Here is a 17,473-nt window from a genome sequence, read left to right on the forward strand (position 1 = left end):
CTGGAAACTACAATTTCCAGCGGCCCTCGGCAGAGCGCGTGCTGGGACTTGCCCCGCGCCGCAGCCTAGCCTTCCCGGCCTTCAACTCCCGACGTGCCTCTCGGTGTTCTTACGCTGCCTGATTTCCTACCCGACCAAATTTCCTGTTTCCAGCTCGCCTAATAGTGACGGACGGACTACAACTCCCAGCTTGCAGAGCGAGGTTGATTTGCACGTCTGCTCCGCATTTGGACTCCCATTTCCCATAAAGCCGAGGGACAGGGGCGGCGGGCTCAGGGCGCATGCGCGGGCGGCGCGGCGGCGCGGCGGGAAGCGGAGGTGAGCGTCCGGGGCCCGCGGTCCTGACCTCGTCGGGCTCGCCCGGGAACTGGGGGCCGGAAAGATCTTGGTTTGCCCGGGCCGTGGCTCGGTCAGCTGCTTGGAGCGGGTGGGTGCTGAGGACTGCTGGGGCCGGGGGCGGGCGGGACGGGCTTCCCGAGGACAGCCCCTCCGGGGTGTGTGGGCGCGGAGGGCCGGATCCTGGGGGTCCCCCCGCCCCCCCCGGGGCTGCACCGCGCGCTGCCGAGCAGCGACCCCGCGGGCGTCCTGGCCGGGACGCTGGTGAACTAGCTCCCGGGGCTCCGTCGTCCACGGGCTGGCCTGGTGCTCGCACCTGCCGCTTCCCCCCTGCGTCGGGGTCGGCCGATCTGCGCTCCGAAGCGGGTACCCGGTGCGCATGGGAACCCCGAGGCCGCCGTTGGTCGGCAGGACGTTGGCAACTTTTTTTCCACGTGAAGAAATAGAAAAATGGGGATCCCTGGGTGGCGCAGCGGTTTGGCGCCTGCCTTTGGCCCAGGGCGCGATCCTGGAGACCCGGGATCGAATCCCACGTCGGGCTCCCTGCATGGAGCCTGCTTCTCCCTCTGCCTGTGTCTCTGCCTCTCTCTCTCTCTCTGTTTGTGACTATCATAAAAAAAAAAATTAAAAAAAAATTAAAAAATTAAAAAAAAAAGAAAAATGATCCGACGGTTCAGATAAACCACTTGGTTTCTTTTCTTTTTATCCCAGTGTGCATACTTGGAACCTGTAAACAAATGTGAAAGGAACCGCGCCCCCAAACAGTTCCTTTGCTCCGAACAAGTCCTGGGGCTCTTTCCTTTTTTTTTTTTTTTTTTGGGGGGGGGGGGGGCTCTTTCCTAAGCATAAATGTTTAAAGCCTGTGCCAGAATATGTATGGTTTTTTTTTTAATTTGCCTAAATGGCACAATACTATTCGCATTATTCTGTACTTTGTTAAAATATTAGAAGTAGTTTGAAGGACACCAACAACCCCGTAAAGTTTCAAGGATGACAAAACTAGCCCAGGCGTTAAGTTGCCCTGGATCCCAGAGGAAGATGCTGAGCAGGTGGGCACCCAGGTCTCCATGGCTCCGTGTGCTCCTTGTGCCACAGGAGTGCACTTTATTTGCACTTTTAAGTGAGACTCTGTGCTTAGCTGTAAAATAACATTAACGATCCCTGCTCTATCCCCCCCCCCCATTTTTTCCTTTTTTTCTTTTTTAAGATTTTATTCATTCATGAGAGACACAGAGAGAGGCAGAGACACAGGCAGAGGGAGAAGCAGGCTCCATGCAGGGAGCTCGACGTGGGACTGGATCCCGGGTCTCCAGGATCACACCCCGGGCCGAAGGCAGTGCTAAACTGCTGGGCCACCGGGGCTGCCCCATTTTTTCCCTTTTTAAAAAAAGATTTATGTATTTCTTAGAGTGCCCGGGGGAAGGGTGTGGGCAGGAATCTCTCTCCGCTAAACTTGAAGTCCAAAGCAGGGCTGATCTCACAACCCTAAGATCAGGACCTGAATGGAAATCCAGATTCAGCGGCACCTGGGTGGCTCAGCGGTTGAGCGTCTGCCTTTGGTTCAGGGCAGGTCTCAGTTCAGGGCTGGAACTAGATGGCATGGCATGGTCTCTGGCCTCAGGGAACATTTTGGACCTTGAAGTCAGATATGTGTGGGTTTGAACGTCAGTTCTCATATAGTAGCTTTATGAGTACAGACAAGTCACTGAACTTCTGTTAAGTCTTTCCTTGCATCTTTGCCCACACATGTCTCTATCCGTCTATTCTGGGGGTTTGTTTTTTAATCTTATTATTTTTTTCAGCAGGCTCCACACTCAATGTGTGGGGCTTGAACTCAGGACCCTGAGATTAAGACTCACATGCTCTCCCGACTGAGCTGGCCAGGTGCCCCTCTGTCCGTCTTCTTGAAAGCTGACTAGGAAGGTTTCTGGATCTCCCCTGGCCAGGGGATTCCTCACGGCCTCCAGCCATGCGTCTCTCTGCCCTGCTGGCCTTGGCATCCAAGGTCACTCTGCCCCGAGACTACCGCTATGGGATGAGCCGCCCAGGCTCTCTCGCAGACAGGAGGAAGAATCCTCCAGGGACCAGGCGGCGCCGGGTGGCTGTGGAACCCATCTCTGATGAAGACTGGCATCTGTTCTGTGGGGACACAGTGAGAACCTTGGATTGGGCAGAGTGGTGGGGGTCTCCCGGGGCAGAGGTCCCCTCCCTGACCCACATGTCTTCCCGCAGGTGGAGATCCTAGAAGGCAAAGATGCTGGGAAGCAAGGCAAAGTGGTGCAGGTCATCCGGCAGCGCAACTGGGTGGTCCTGGAGGGCCTGAATACAGTGAGTGGAGAGAGGATGGGGTGCTCAGGAAGCCCGTTCCATGTCACTCTGCGTGAAGAGCAGCCAGGGAAGGAGGGAGGGAGACTAGCTGCAGGGGTGGTGGACAGCCCACTGTGCTGCTGTTCACTGGGGCCGAGTGCTAGCTGTGGGAGGCAGGCCCTGTCACAGTCCTTGGTTTTCATGTCCCCTCTCTTTCGGACAGCACTACCGCTATGTTGGCAAGACCGCCGAGTCCCGGGGAACCATGATCCCTAGTGAAGCTCCCTTGCTTCACCACCAGGTCAAATTGGTGGATCCCGTGGACAGGTAAACACAGGGGCTCTGGCCAGAGGGCTCCCCTCTGCGAGTCTGCGTAGGTGTTGGTCACGCATACCAACGCATTCCAAAAGGAATGGTGGATGTTCCTGAAGTTGAGAGGGGCCATCTGTCTCATGGATGTGATCCCTACAGGTCACCCGGGTTAGAGATGGAACAGCAACAAGATGGTGACCTTCATGTTTTCAGCCATTGACTTTTTGGGGTGAAATGCAGTAGGAAGACCGGGTTCTCAGGCTGGATTTCTCTTTTACATCCACCAGGAAGCCCACTGAGGTGGAATGGAGGTTCACGGAGGCGGGCGAGCGGGTACGTGTCTCCTCAAGATCGGGAAGAATTATCCCCAAACCTGATTTTCCCAGAGCTGACGGCATCGTCCCTGAAACGTGGACTGGTAAGGCTGGGGGAGGGGCAGGAAGGTGGGCTGGGGGGAGGAGTGGGAGGGAGGGTGAACAAGCCCTCCCACCCATCTCCTTTCCTCTGGCTCGACAGATGGCCCCAAAGACACATCAGTGGAAGATGCTCTCGAAAGAACCTATGTGCCCCGTTTAAAGACACTGGAGGAAGAGGTGATGGAGGCCATGGGGATCCAGGAGACGCGAAGACACAAGAAAGTCTACTGGTATTGAGCCTGGGAGAGCACTCCTCCCTCTGCTTCTAGCCCTGAAGGACAGGCCACTCCTGCTGCAGACACCAGCAAAGAGCCAGGAGTCCTCCCCTGGGTGCAGCCTCCCCATCCTCTGGTAGCCTGGCACCCCTAACCACAGTGCACTGGCTTCTGGGACTGACGCAAGAGGTGTTGGTCCTCACACAATGATAGAGCCTGGATGGAAGTTAGCCAGCTTCCAGGGGGGCCAGGCCTGCAGGTTGTGGGAGAGAGACTGTCCGTGTCTATGTCTATGTCCGTCCGTGGATGTGGGTGGTCCAGCTGTGGCAACTCTACGACTCGGTAGGGGTTGGTGCACGTCTGTGTTTTCTTACACTGACTAGAAATGGCAGGGAAATAAAGATTTCACTTGTTTAATAAATTAAAAATAAATTTTTACATAGCATGATGTTATCACAGAGAAACCAGAGTTCCAGGAACATAGAATGCTGGTTCTTTGGGCAAGTGTGGTGGCTAGGTGGTTTCAGAGAGGGTTTGTCAGCTGTCTTCCATCTCCAGAAGAGAGAAGGCTTCACCCAGGGGCCTCTTGGTAGCCACCAGAACCAGGTTTCTGGGTGAGAGTGCAGGACTGAAGATCGGCAGGAGCTCAGCATAGAAGCCTAGGAGAAAGGCAGGGCCGCTCTCAGACTCCACTCAGATGCTCCTTGCCTAGCTTATGCATAGTCCTTCCCCTTGTCTCCCAGGGGAGGCCTCAGGCTATCTAGGGAGACCTAGTTCTCTACCAGGAATGTGGGGGTTCTGGCTTAACATGCAGCTCACGGATGTGGGCCTGATGAATGGGAATGTGCACTGACCAGCCCTCTTCGCCACCACCCCCCGACCAGGGAGGAACCCAGGCTACCCAGCAGGTGTGGGAGCTGGTAGCCACCCTTACCCTGCTCCTGAACATAGAGCAGCCGGTCCAGCAGAATCAGTGTCTCTACCAGTGGGGCCAGAAGCAAGGCCAGGCTGAAGAAGGCCACCACTCGGTTCTCCTGGGCCTGGTGGGCCTGAAGGGCAGCCAGATTCAGTGGCAGCTGAGGATCCAGCCCCACCCGCCGGAGTCCCTGCCGCACGTATCTGTGGGGTCAGCCACAGACAGCAATCAGTTTGCTTTTAGGAACCTCCGCCTCCCACTCAAAACTGCTTCCCTAACCCAGCTGGAACTTTGCTCCGTGTGCTACCTACTGCGCATTTTCAGATGTTTCCCTGGCTGTGAGCTGTCTATCCGATAGCAAATTAATCACAAAATTTACTTTCAGCTAGATCTGTCCGACTATTCAGCCATTTTTTAGCATTTAAGAAATTTGATAGAGTTGTCTGATAAAAAACTGCCTTCCTAAAGAAATGTTGAGGAGCTGCCCCCCGAGACTTCAAAATCAACCCCCTGGGCACATCTGGATAGTCCTTCAGGATAAACTGACAAGTGAAGATGGGAGGGGCATCAGACCTGCAGTTGGTGATGTCCCCTCATCACCCCCCCCTCAGCCTCACTCTTCAATCTTCAGCTCGTGGACCCTGGGGATCCCCTGCACGCCTGGCCGACGCAGCTCGGGCTGGGCACCCCGGATGACGGTCTCCAGTGCTGCCCGGTAGCAGTGGGTTCGGAGGCCAGGGCCTGATTTCTGCAGCCGCTCTGCATACTCCTCCAGGGCGTGGCAGGCTCCTTCCCGCAGCCTGTAAGGCAGCTCGTGGCCGGGCAGCCCAGCCACCCATTGACTCAGTGGGTAGCCACCAGGGTCACTCAACTTCATGTAGCAGCAGCCCACTGAAGCCAGGGCCACCACTTGAGGACAGGAGAAGTGCCTCAGCAAGGTAACGCTCAGATCCCCGCAGGCATGCAGGCCTGTCAGCAGCAAACGGGCCCTGCTCTGAGGTGAGGTGTCCAAGGGAAGCAGAAGCTCTTCACACAGAGCCGTAGGCTCTACCCACCTAACCACATGGTGTGGGGAGTATCGAGGGCTGGCTCGGACCACCTGTGAGGCAGGAAAGAACACAGGCAGGTGGGAAGTCTGTCTGCTGTCCCTGGGCCATGTCAGGTCATAGGAAGGGACATGTCCCCTGCATTCCTTCGCCAGGAGAGAAGCTGGAGAATGGGAGAGCTGAGCCTTGAATCAGGAGACAGGCTGAACTCTGGGCTTATCACAAACCCCAAACCTCTCTGTGTTCTGGCTCCCTCCTCTGTCAGAAGCCTGGTACCTTACCGGCTACCTCGCACGTGGCTGGAAGGACACACCAGTGTGCAAAGTACTTGGTAACTAGAAAGTGCCTTCAAGATGTGAGGAGGCGGGGAAACCTGGGTGGCTCAGCAGTTTAGCGCTGCCTTCAGCCCAGGGCCTGATCCTGGAGACCTGGGATCGAGTCCCACATCAGGCTCCACGCAGGGAGCCTGTGCCTGTGTCCCTCTGCCTGTGTCTCTGCCTCTCTCTCTCTGTGTTTCTCATGAATAAATAAATAAAATCTTAAAAAAAAAAAAATGTGAGGAGGCTCTGGTGAAAGGGAGCCCATGGGCAAGGGGCAGCAGAGTTAGGTTAGAGACCACCACCTCAACCTCAGAAACTGAAGAGTGAGTCCAGCCTTGGTGCCTGATTCCAGCCAACCAGACCCTCCCCTACAGCCCCGGCTGCAGAAGCTGGCCTACCTGTGGGTGCCTCTTCTCTTCCTTCTCCAGAGCCTGCAGGAGCTCCTGGTCCAGGCGCTGGGCTCTCTGCACCAGCCTCTGGTCCCCCTCAATGCTCTTCACCAGCAGCCCCAGCCCCAGGGACATGAACCGGGAGAGATGGCCCTGCAGTCACAAGAGGGAGGGTGAAGACAGCCCCACTCAGTGTTCCCTCCACTGGCAGCCTCCCTAGCCTCCCTGGACACCTGAGGCTCTGGCCCCCAAAAGGCTCATCTATCCTGACTTCCACAACTCCTCAGCATCTTCCTCCAGCTTTCTATCCCCACAACTCAAACTATCGGGGGTCTGACTCACCTGGCCTGAACCTATATCCACAACCTGGGTGCAGCCCGTGAGGTCACTCAGCTTCTTCACCAGCTACAAGAGGAGGGAACAAAGTTCTCCTGGCCACTGGTTGCTGGCTCCCAGAGCAAACACCCATAATGAGGGTGGAGGAGCTGCAGAGGGTAGAGGAAGATGGACAGAGGGCCACAGAAGAGACAGTAGATATGGAAACCAAGAGGAAGGGTGCTGCCCCCAGGCTCAGGTGGTTCTTACTACTCAGCATCAAGAAGAGCTACGTGTTGAAGCCCTGAGCACGCTATGGAGAGGCAAGACAGGAAGATACAGCCACCAACCAACCCATCAAAGGATGAACAAACATATAAAACAAACACAGAAATAAATAAATAAATAAATAAATAAATAAATAAATAAATAATAAAACAACAACAAACAACAACACAGCATTGAGGGGGTGGCCCCTCAGTGCCAGTCGTCTCACCTCCCCCAGCCTCCGGATCTCATGCTGCTTCTTGGCCCTGACGTGTTTCCGGAAGGGAGCTGTCAGCCGGGAGCTCTGGCTGGGGTTCTCCAGGAACTCCGAAGGAGTCTGAAACCCAGGTGTCCGGGTAAAGGCCAGGGCACAGGCTGTAGACTTCAGGGCCAGCAGGGAAAGTGGCCACACCGACCTGTACCTGAGATAGGCCAGCCCCAGTGAATAGCTCTATTACATCCTAACTGTGCCAGTTTACAATTCAGGAAGCCCCAGGGGGACCCTGAGTCTGAGTCCCCCAGCACGGGGCCCCTCTTGCCCATACCTGACCACTTCCCCTTCCCCAGGCATCCCCAGCAGCTGCATGGCCAGCTGTGGTGGGTTCAGTCCATCCAGCGCTTCCTGCCATGAGCAAGGGAGTGTGCCCCACAAGTTGTCTGTAAAGAATTCCTGCAGGAGAAGGGGAGAAGCAGTCAATTTCTTTAAAAAAAAAGATTTATTTATTTATTTATTTATTTATTTATTTATTCATTCATTCATGATAGACATAGAGAGAGGCAGAGACACAGGCAGAGGAAGAAGCAGGCTCCATGCAGGGAGCCTGACGTGGGACTCGATCCCACAGCTCCAGGATCACGCCCTGGGCTAAAGGCCGCGCTAAACCGCTGAGCCACTGGGGCTGCCCAATAAATAAAATCTTAAAAAAAAAAGAAAGTTCAGCTAAATAACAAATACTTAGAAAATATTTTAATATGCTGTGCACTGTCCAAAACATTTTCCATGTGTCAATGCATTTAATCCTCCAACAACCCTATTAGATAAGTACTATCTTCTCTCCCATTTTACAAATAAGGAGACCGACACACAGCAACTAACTCTTTCAACTCAAAAAGCTAGTAAGCAGCAAAGCTGGGATCTGAAACCAACTGGACTCTAGTTCTTGCTCCTAACCACTCTGCTCTACTGCCTTCCTGTGGAAGAAAACCGTCCAGGCACACAAGTAACTGCAAAGACCCAGGTACCCGCCATGTTTGTAGCACAAAAATCAGGCCAGTGTAGGAGCAGCAGAATGAACATGGGAGAAGCTCGTGTCAGACTTCACGAGGCAGCAGGGGGGACACCTGCCTGGCTCAGTGGTTGAGCATCTGCCTTCAGCTTAGGTCATGATCCTGGGGTCCTGGGATCGAGTCCCTCCGTCTATGTCTCTTATAAATACATAAAATCTTAGGAAAAAAAAAAAAGAGGCAGCAGGGGATGGGGATGGGTCATGCAGCGCTTTCTAGGTAACGGTAAGGAATTAAGATTTGATCAAAGCACCTAGAAAGCAAGGCACTATCTTGATCAGATTTACTTTTTTTTAAGTAAACTTTACACCCAACATGAGGCTCAAACTTACTACTCTGCCACTGACCGACCCAGCCAGGCGCCTCTGATCAGATTTACATTTTTATTTATTCATTTACTTTTAACTTAAATTCAGTTTGCCAACATATAATACAGCACCCAGTGCTTATTCCACCACAGTGCCCTCAGTGCCCCTCACCCAGTTACCCCATTCCCCCCCACCTCCCCTTCTGCCACCCTTGGTTTGTTTCTCAGAGTCAGGAGTCTCTCATGGTTTGTCTTCCTCTCTAATTTCTCCCCACACAGTTCCCCCGCTTCCCTTATAGTCCTCTTTCACTATTTCTTATGTTCCACATGAGTGAGACTATATGATAACTATTTTTCTCCGACTGACTTATTTCACTCCAGATTTACATTTGAAAGAGCTCAATCAGGCTGCTTTGTGAAGAAATGTCATGGAGAAGAAGTGGACACAGAGGTTAGTTAGGAAATGGTCCAGGAGCAGAGGATGGTGGCTTAGTCCCTGGTGGCATCAATGGAGATGGAAACACAGGAGTGAATCTGGTATCTATTCTGGAGACAGAGCCCCAGGAAGGGCCGGCACGTACATCAATGAAGGAGAGAGCTGGACCAAGGATGCTTCTGGGTCTGGGGGCTGACAGTCAGTGGACGCTGGTGCCACTCATACATCAGTGCATTTACTCTTCAGGTGAGCCCTCCGACGGGGATTACTGCGGCAGCTGAGAAACCCGGGCTAGGCGGAGTTTCTTCAGACGCCTAAGGCTGGCCCAGTAAAGGAGGCAGCTGGTCTGTCGGCCTCCAGAGCTCTCACTGTCCCTACACTGATGAGCCAAGGATTGACTCAAAGCTCGGGTGAAGAAGCACCTCGCACGTTCCCGGCAGGGCTCTGTGGTCCACACTTTGACCGTGGACTTGGGACGGTAAGAAAAACTACCTGTGTACTAGGAATGTTAACAGGTACGGGGCGGGGGGAGACGGGAGACGGTTCTAACCCTCTCTCGCACAGACACTAGGCTGAGACGCATAGAAAGCCGGAAGCCGGGGATCCCTGGGTGGCGCAGCGGTTTGGCGCCTGCCTTTGGCCCAGGGCGCGATTCTGGAGACCCGGGATCGAATCCCACATCGGGCTCCCGGTGCATGGAGCCTGCTTCTCCCTCTGCCTAGGTCTCTGCCTCTCTCTCTCTGTGACTATCATAAAAAAAAAAAAAAAAAGAAAGTCGGAAGCCTGCGCCCCAGATTCTCCGCCCGCCGGGCGCACCCGCCCACACCCCCCGGGCCTCACGATGATGTAGGCGTCCACGATGGAGCGGTAGCGCGCCAGCACGCGGGTGAGGTTCACAGCCAGCTGCCTCCTCTGCTCCAGAGAGAGGCCGCGCGCCGAGACGCCGGGCATCCCGGGGGCAGGCGGCGGCGTCGGGAGCGGGGCGCGCTGAGCGGAGAGAGCGCCGGAGCCAGTCCCCACGCGGGGACCCTTCCCTAGCAGTCGGCAGGCGCGGAAGACGGGACGCGCCCCTGACGTCACAGGTCGCGACGCCGCGCGGAGGGGGCGCCCCCGGGGGGCGGAGCACCGCGCAGCACGTCACAGAGGCGAGACGCGGCGTCCCGGCTCGCCCCTCCCCGCGCATTTCCCTCCTTCCCCGGAAGTGAGGCTGGCCCCGCGTGCGGCGTTTCCCGCGGGGCGCGGCCGTCCCACCTTCGAGTTGTACCTCCACGGGGCCAGAGGGGCCGGGGAGCGCATCCCGCCCCCGCCGCCCCCCACGCCGCCCCCGCCGCCGCCGCCCCTGCCGCTGCTCACGCACTCAGACTCCCTGGCCTCCCTCCCGGAGGCGGGGGCGCTGCGGGCGCGCGCACGCCGGCCCCCGACGCGGTCCAATCCGCGCGCCTGCCGGCCCGGGCCTCGCCGCCGCGCGCCCACTTCCGCATCCGGCGCCGGGCGCTTCCGCTCGTAGCGGCGTCTGCCGGGAGGTAGGTGTGAGCGTCGTGGGCGCTCTCCTGGGCGGGGACCCCCGCGGCCTGGGTTCCCTGGGCGGCTACATGTGGTCAGGGGGCCTGTCTCGGGAGCAGGGCTGGGGCGCGGCGCCGGCGGAGGGTGACCGGCGGCCCCGGGGGCCGGCCCCGATTGCCGGCATGCGCGCTCAGCCGCTCTCCCCGGGCGGGCGATGCAGCCCCCGCTCCGGCTTTCCAGCTCCGCTTCCGAATGGGACTAGCTCTGGAGAGTGCCAGTGACCCTTCCCAGGCCCTACAGCTGGTGCATTATGGGGCCGCGCCACAACCGAGGCCCTCCTGGCTCACACGGTGCCCCTGACATCTCTCCACGTTACAGATTCGTTCCCACTCTGGGCAGTCGCTCGGATGCCTTTCCAACCTGCAGCCCACGCAGACGGGTCTTGTTTCCCAGGCCTGAAGGCTCTGTGATCAGGCTCCCTTTCTTTCCCAGGGTGTGCTACAGACCTCCAGATGTGGGCCCGTGGGATTCAGCAGAGGATGAGTCCTCTGTCGTGCTGTCATCAGTAAGCCACTCTTCCCAACTGCTTTCCCGCCATCCACTGTCCTCATGTCTACCCTGCTTCTCAATCTGGATTTTGGGGAACCTCCCCCTAAAAAAGCCTTAGAGGGGAATGCCAAGCATCGAAAATTCGTCAAGAAGCGGCGGCTCTTGGAACGGAGGGGCTTTCTGAATAAGAAGAACCAGCCCCCGAGCAAGACACCAAAGCAACATTCAGAACCTATGAAGAAAGGGGAGACTCCTAAGGTGGATGGCACTTGGAAGGTTTCTCCCCTTCCAAAAAAGAAGGCCGTTGCCTCCAGCAGTGGACCAGAGCAGTCCCTGGACAAGAAGACTGCAGTGCCGTGGCTGACACCTGCCCCTTCACAGAAGGCTGGCTCTGCTTTGGCTAAAGTAGATTTGCTGGGGGAGTTCCAGAGTGCCCTTCCAAAGATTAGGAGCCACCCAACTCGCCCCCACAAGAAGGGCCCCCAGAAGAATCCTACTCAGAAGAATGCCCCACAGAATTCCATCCAGTCTCATTCAGACAATAAGTGCTCCGGAACAACCCAGAAAACACCGAAGAAGATGGTGGCCATTGACTGTGAAATGGTGGGCACGGGACCCAAGGGGCATGTCAGTTCCCTGGCTCGATGTAGCATTGTCAACTACCATGGAGATGTGCTCTATGACGAATACATCCTTCCGCCCTGCCACATCGTGGACTACCGGACTAGGTGGAGTGGCATCCGGAAGCAGCACATGGTGAATGCTACACCCTTCAAGGTTGCACGGGGCCAGGTGAGAGGCATGGGGTACGACAGGAGCAGCAAGGTGGCTGCGCTGAGGTGCAGATCCCTTTTCAGCAGAGGATATCGCCCTAGAAGGCGCCAAAGAAGTTTGGAGGAGGGAAGTGGGAGTGGACTGCCAGATGAAGGGTGCAGGCATGGTGAAGGCCCAGAAAGTTACACAGCTAACGGCTGTGCTGAAGCGAGTTAGCAGAGACCGACCTGAACTCCCCAAAGGAATCATCACCTGGGAAACTAGGAACCTAGAGGACTAGGAGCACCACAGGGCAGAGTAGCAGGTGTGAATGGCGAGGGAATGGGCTCGATTTGGGAGTGCCTTGTAGAGATGTAGTTTGGGGTTGAGAACAGAGAGGTGGAGAGGGTAGTTTGGGGTTGAGAACAGAGAGGTGGAGAGGGTTCCCAAGCAAGTGTGGGAAGTGTTGGTGGCAGGAGCTAGGTGGTTTGTATTCTTGGGACAGGTAGCCTGAAGCGGAGGGGTTGCGTGTCGGGCTCTCACCTCAGTCATGAGCAAACTTCTTTGTGGTAGCCCCATGCTGGACCCTGGGAGCATCACAGGACAGGAAAAGGAAGGCGAACCTGGGAGGCAAAGGGAGGAGGTGGAGGGGAAACCAGCTGGTCTTCGGAGGCCTCCAGAGGGCGCCCATGGTCCGTATTTTTGTCTTTTCAACTTCACATTCTTAGTCTTTTTGGGACATGCTTTGTTCCACTAATTCTTTTCACTCCCTGTTAGTTGGAGGCGCTTCATCAGAGGCAAAGGTGCTGAGTTTTAGATAAAAGTACTTGAGAGGTGTGCCACAGGCCACCAGTGAGCAGGGCTGGGAGAGGCAGAAGGTGGGATGGGTCTGAGATCTCGAATCTGCGCAGCTTGAATGAGGGCTGGATGTGAATTAATGTACAGTAGAGGTGTTGGTGGACAGTAAACTGAAGGTGCGGTTAGGAGCAAGCAGGAACCTCATCAGTTGGGCTCCCATTGAGTTTTCGTCATAAATGGATTCCACAGTGCCCATGCCAGGGTGTGAGATGGGTACGTTCAGATGGTCTGGCCCCTTCCAGGGGGTTCCTGCTGGCTCTGCATGGATTGTAGGACTGTGGCTTTTGTTCACAACCTGTTTGGAGCCCTCTTGGGGAATGGCCTTGAGAGCTTGTGCCTTATTCTTGGTTGTCTTTTTGGTTGCATGCCCTCATGCTTTGAGATCCTGAAATGGTGAGGTGACCTGGTCCTGAGACTAGTGTGAATGAGGTTCCTGAGCAGCTGCTGAGTGAGTGGGAGGAGCTGTAGAGCTGATTTTCTGGGTTGCTTGACCGATTCCCTCTGCAGCCTGAGTCTACAGGTGATTCTTAAGCTTTTATAACTTATAGGTCCTTCCAGAGTCTGATGAAAATCAGAGACACTCCTCCCCAAGCACCATATATGTAAATATTGGCATATGATTTGGGGTTTCTTTTATCTCCCTGGAGCCCATCTTTGACTCCATTGGTTCAACACTTATGTCTAAGGCCAGAATATGGTAATGGTTAGAGAACTTCTCATAGCAAGCCAGAACTGAACTGGTTAGCAAACATCTGACACATGAGTGTGATTTGGGACTGGAGCAAATTAATGAGAAGATAAGGAGCCATTGGTGATAGGAGTCCAAACCAGGTTCCACCACAGGTTACCTGATGAGCAGGTAACAGCTGCTCATCACCTGGAAGTGAATCTCAGATGGAAGAAACGTTGTGGGAGAGGTCGAGGTAGGTGAGCACATGGTGCAAAGAGCTTGACAGGATCTATGACCACATTGGGCTTTCAGGATAGAGGGGCTCTTCTACCTTTGCTGCCTCCTCACCACCGCCTTTTCCGCTCCTATTTCAGATCTTGAAGATACTCACAGGGAAGATAGTGGTGGGCCATGCCATCCACAACGACTTCAAAGCCCTTCAGTACTTCCACCCCAAGTCCCTCACCCGTGACACCTCCCACATTCCCCCCCTCAACCGGAAGGCTGACTGCCCAGAGAATGCCACTATGTCTCTGAAGAGTCTCACCAAGAAGCTTCTAAACCGGGACATCCAGGTAGTGTCTCCCCAGATGCTGTCAGGCCCCCGGCTTGGATGCTGGGGGGCCCTTCTTGCTGCAGGCCCTGGCCCCGAAATTGCTCTGGTTGTAGATGCAGGTGGGCTGCTCTGATGGGAAGAGCTTTAGCAAAAGGGCCCAGTGTGTAGGGTAACAGTTCCTGCTTTCTACCTCACAGAATGTCCCAGAGGGTACTTGGAAGAGGGGGAAGTCTTCAAGTGCTGGCAAAACCCTAACTGAGGGATCCCTGGGTGGCGTAGCGGTTTAGCGTCTGCCTTTGGCCCAGGGCGCGATCCTGGAGACCCAGGATCGAATCCCACGTCAGGCTCCCGGTGCCGGGAGCCTGCTTCTCCCTCTGCCTATGTCTCTGCCTCTCTCTCTCTCTGTGTGTGACTATCATAAATAAATAAAACATTAAAAAAAAAAAAAAAAACCCTAACTGAGAAAAGAAAGCTTCTTTTAACAAAAAAAAAAAAAAAAAAAAGAATGTATGTATGTATTTATTTATTTATGAGAGACAGAGAGAGAGAGGCAGAGACACGGGAAGAGGGAGAAGCAGGCTCCATGCAGGGAGCCTGATGTCCACTCAATCCCTGGACTCCAGGATCACACCCTGAGCCAAAGGCAGATGCTCAACCGCTGAGCCATCCAGGCATCCCACACATAGTGCTTCTGAAAGTCTGCAAAGTGGATGACAGGATCTCTTGTGTGGGCGACAGGTTTGCACTCAGAGAAAGGTGTCCTGCCTGGCAGGAGGGTGGGCACACGTGTGTAGAGAGTGGTTGAGGTTGTGGGGAAGGTGCGAGACTCACAAGGCCTGTCTGTGATCTGGTTGTTGTGTTTGCAGGGTGCAGAACAGCGTGGTGTGTATGGTCCACAGAAAGGTCTGAGGCAGACAGTGTCATAGGAGTTGAACCCTCAGAGGTCTCCAGAGTGGCCCACTAACTCTGCAGCAGCAACAGCATTTGGGGGGGCTGGGGAGAGCCAGTTGGGAAGGAAAGAAATAGTCTCTTGTGGCTTCATGCTACTCTCTTTCTGCTGTATTCAGGTTGGGAAAAGTGGACATTCCTCCGTGGAAGATGCTCAGGCCACCATGGAGCTGTACAAGTTGGTTGAAGTCGAGTGGGAACAGCACCTGGCCCAGAATCCCCCAAAGGACTAATGGCAGTGGGGGCGCTGTAATGTGGGCATACAGAGGCGGCACCACACCCAGGAGAAACCGGGCCATGGACCAGTGGACAGCTCTACCAGCTCCACCTCTTCGCAAGCTCAAGCTGTGAGGGAGAGAGAGGCTCCACCCCAGGCTTAATATTCATTGAAATTTCCCCTCAGGTGTTGTGTTGTGTGTCTGGCTAAGTGTTCCGCGGAAGGAGGAAGCCTCCATGTCAGAAGCAGCCGTATACTGTTTACCTCTTCAATGGTGCTAACCATGGGTCCCAGGGTGCTGGCTCCAGCAGGCCTTCTGACCTTCAAGGGGCAGGGCATACTGGGAAGTGTAGTTTCCCAAACTGCCTTATCGCCAGGGTGTCCCATTTTATGCCTTTTGTTCTCAAGTAATTAGCAGCACCTTGTTTCACTCTGAGAAGGACCCTGGTTGGATGATCGTGCTGCGAATCACAGACTCAGCTTTTGTCTCAGTCTCTACCTAGTTTGTGGGGGCATACTGCTTGTCCTTGCCACTCTGACCTCCCGAGGAGCCATTCCTGGTGAGAGGTTCAGTTCTCCTCTGGGTTACACAGTAGAGGTAAGAGAGCGTGACTTGGAAATCAACTTTTCTGATTTAGGAAAGTGGTGTCTTTCCTAAAGTCATAGAGGATTAATTTAATTTAGATCTCACTTGGTAGGTTTAAAAGAACTTAAAGTGTTTTCATGGGTTTTAGTATTTTACTTTATTAAGCCAAATCTCTAAAGACTCAAATTATTGAGTATTATCAAACATTGATAAATTTTTATAATGGAAAAACAATTGTGTGCTGTTTGTTGTTGTTTAACGGTACGCTAAAAAGTGTTTACGAGGAGGAGCGCCTGGCTGGCTCAAGTAGAGCACACAGTTCTTGATCTCTGGAGTTGTGAGTTCAAGCCCCACATTGGGCATAGAGCTTACTTGGGGAAAAACAAAATCTTGGGCAGCGCTGGTGGTGCAGCGGTTTAGCGCTGCCTGCGTCCCGGGGTGTGATCCTGGAGGTCTGGGATCGGGTCCCGCGTCGGGCTTCCTCCATGGCGCCTGCTTGTTCCTCTGCCTGTGTCTCTGCCCCTCTCTCTCTCTGAATAAATAAATAAATCTTAAAAAAAAAAAAAATCTTGTCATAAGGCCTAATGGGGCTATGATGCTGTGAGGGGTTCCCGGATCTCTGTGGATAGCACTAACTGGGCTCTCTTGCTGGAAGTCCTCAAGAAGCACTGACCAAGCCTTTGCATGTAGCCCAAGTACTCTGCTGCCTTGTCCTCATCCCTACCACAAGCTGAGCAAACCAAAAATGATGGCCCAAACCACACAAACATATTCACACAGTGGGTGTGTGACCAGCAGAATGATTCAGAGTGGGCATGTGGGAGGGATGGGTCGAGGGAAGGAAGGGTGCTCGGTGACACCAGCCTGGTTCAACCTGCCAGCTCTTCCTTGGTGGCACACGCCCTTGTCTTGGGAAGGTGAGTCACAGGTCTGACCTTGTGTCTGGGATCACCATGTGCACTGTGGCTTGGGAAAATGCAGCTTCCACATATGCACCAGGACTATGCCGTCTTGAGGGGCTGGTTTGGCTCCAGGGGCAGAGTTACAGTCATGGCAGGTGGGAGAAGGGAGTTTCCTACAGCCAAACCGACCTCGGTCTTGCTGTCCTGTCCTGCGCTGCAGGATCTGCTTGCACAGGCAGCTGCTGAGCTGTGAGCAAGTTGGTTCCTGCTGAGCATGACATAAGGAATGTCCATGACACTTCAGAGGTGCCAAGTGCCCTCACACACCTCTAGGTGGGAATAATGGAAGAAGGCCACACCCAAAACTGGGAATACTTGCGAAAGAAAGCAAGTCTGAGTTACATCATAATTAGTAAACTGGGAGATACCCAGGAAAATCTTCGAGGTCAGCTTTGAGGGTACGTGTCAGCTGCAAGAGATGGCTTTGTGTGCATCTTGGTAGATAGCAGGCGGCTCTGGTGCCCCACTCGCTGCCTATGTCCTGAAGGGCACCTGGTCTCGATGCGGGGCCTGAAGGAGAGGTCTTCTACTCTGGGAAGAACCTGGCCAGAGGACCTTGCAACCATTTCCTTACTGTTTATTCTCATCACTCTTCCTGGTCAGAGCCCAGCTCACCCCACAAGGCTGCCTGGGGCCCCCTCTACTCCAGTTCCCTTCCTTCTCTGCCCCTCTGCCCCTCTGTCCTGGCTTCCTCCAAGGGTGGCCGCCTGAATCCCAAACAAGTCTTTTGCCTGAATGCGGGCCCTTCGGATGGAGCAGGCGCACAATGAAACGCATGCTTCTCTTCACAGTAGAAGGATGTGTTGTGATTCAGAGACCCCTCTGCAGGTGAACTCAGGAAGGAGCAAGGCGCATGAAAAATGTATACTGCCAGATGTCATCTAGACAGTGTGAAATGTCATTTAACCAAGTGATTCTCAACGGGAAGGGGAGTGGCTGTAGGAGTTCCAAGGGATGGCGCTGCTCGCCCTCTACTGGTGGCCATAGCATGGCTGCAAGGAGGAG

At 54.6% G+C, this 17,473-nt stretch overlaps 3 protein-coding genes across 11 annotated transcripts; 2 read left to right on the forward strand and 1 right to left on the reverse strand.

Moving 5' to 3' along the window:
• Positions 1-170: 170 nt before the first annotated feature.
• MRPL24 (mitochondrial ribosomal protein L24) lies at positions 171-4,024 on the forward strand. Of its 3 annotated transcripts, none has more exons than XM_035719045.2 (6): positions 171-318; positions 2,142-2,488; positions 2,569-2,664; positions 2,867-2,970; positions 3,243-3,373; positions 3,472-4,024. In XM_035719045.2, the coding sequence occupies exons 2-6, from the start codon at positions 2,306-2,308 to the stop codon at positions 3,606-3,608; spliced, it is 651 nt and encodes a 216-aa protein (XP_035574938.1). In that variant the 5' UTR covers positions 171-318; positions 2,142-2,305; the 3' UTR covers positions 3,609-4,024. The 3 variants fall into 3 exon arrangements, with proteins under 3 accessions (XP_035574938.1, XP_035574939.1, XP_025286593.1); XM_035719046.2 differs by having other exon boundaries at positions 183-318; positions 2,139-2,488; XM_025430808.3 differs by having other exon boundaries at positions 274-427.
• Positions 3,986-10,299, reverse strand: METTL25B (methyltransferase like 25B). 7 transcript variants are annotated; one of them, XM_025430804.3, is made up of 8 exons: positions 10,224-10,299; positions 7,385-7,509; positions 7,069-7,261; positions 6,600-6,662; positions 6,267-6,410; positions 5,120-5,601; positions 4,521-4,705; positions 3,986-4,245 (listed from the first exon to the last, which is right to left on the reverse strand). In XM_025430804.3, the coding sequence occupies exons 2-8, from the start codon at positions 7,423-7,425 to the stop codon at positions 4,124-4,126; spliced, it is 1,230 nt and encodes a 409-aa protein (XP_025286589.2). In that variant the 5' UTR covers positions 7,426-7,509; positions 10,224-10,299; the 3' UTR covers positions 3,986-4,123. The 7 variants fall into 7 exon arrangements, with proteins under 7 accessions (XP_025286589.2, XP_025286586.2, XP_025286584.2 ...); XM_025430801.3 differs by having other exon boundaries at positions 9,707-10,271; XM_025430799.3 differs by lacking the exon at positions 10,224-10,299 and adding an exon at positions 9,707-10,141 and having other exon boundaries at positions 7,069-7,176.
• Positions 10,249-15,740, forward strand: ISG20L2 (interferon stimulated exonuclease gene 20 like 2). Its single transcript, XM_025430806.3, has 4 exons — positions 10,249-10,389; positions 10,862-11,710; positions 13,574-13,774; positions 14,823-15,740. The coding sequence occupies exons 2-4, from the start codon at positions 10,979-10,981 to the stop codon at positions 14,934-14,936; spliced, it is 1,047 nt and encodes a 348-aa protein (XP_025286591.1). The 5' UTR covers positions 10,249-10,389; positions 10,862-10,978; the 3' UTR covers positions 14,937-15,740.
• The last annotated feature ends 1,733 nt before the right edge of the window (positions 15,741-17,473 follow it).

This window comes from Canis lupus, chromosome 7, assembly GCF_003254725.2.
Source record: "Canis lupus dingo isolate Sandy chromosome 7, ASM325472v2, whole genome shotgun sequence".
NCBI classification, from domain to species: Eukaryota; Metazoa; Chordata; class Mammalia; order Carnivora; family Canidae; genus Canis; species Canis lupus.

Bases quoted from the DNA above. Each gene is read 5' to 3' on its own strand.
- MRPL24 (XM_035719045.2), top strand. From the start codon at position 2,306: ATGCGTCTCTCTGCCCTGCTGGCCTTGGCATCCAAGGTCACTCTGCCC. The intron at 2,665-2,866 runs GTGAGTGGAGAG...TCTTTCGGACAG, and splicing joins TCCTGGAGGGCCTGAATACA to CACTACCGCTATGTTGGCAA. The intron at 3,374-3,471 runs GTAAGGCTGGGG...CTGGCTCGACAG, and splicing joins CGTCCCTGAAACGTGGACTG to ATGGCCCCAAAGACACATCA.
- METTL25B (XM_025430799.3), bottom strand. From the start codon at position 10,049: ATGCGCGGGGAGGGGCGAGCCGGGACGCCGCGTCTCGCCTCTGTGACG. The intron at 6,411-6,599 runs GTGAGTCAGACC...TTGTGACTGCAG, and splicing joins TGGATATAGGTTCAGGCCAG to GGCCATCTCTCCCGGTTCAT. The intron at 4,706-5,119 runs GTGAGGCTGAGG...CTGACCCCACAG, and splicing joins CACGAGCTGAAGATTGAAGA to ATACGTGCGGCAGGGACTCC.
- ISG20L2 (XM_025430806.3), top strand. From the start codon at position 10,979: ATGTCTACCCTGCTTCTCAATCTGGATTTTGGGGAACCTCCCCCTAAA. The intron at 11,711-13,573 runs GTGAGAGGCATG...CTCCTATTTCAG, and splicing joins TCAAGGTTGCACGGGGCCAG to ATCTTGAAGATACTCACAGG. The intron at 13,775-14,822 runs GTAGTGTCTCCC...TGCTGTATTCAG, and splicing joins TTCTAAACCGGGACATCCAG to GTTGGGAAAAGTGGACATTC.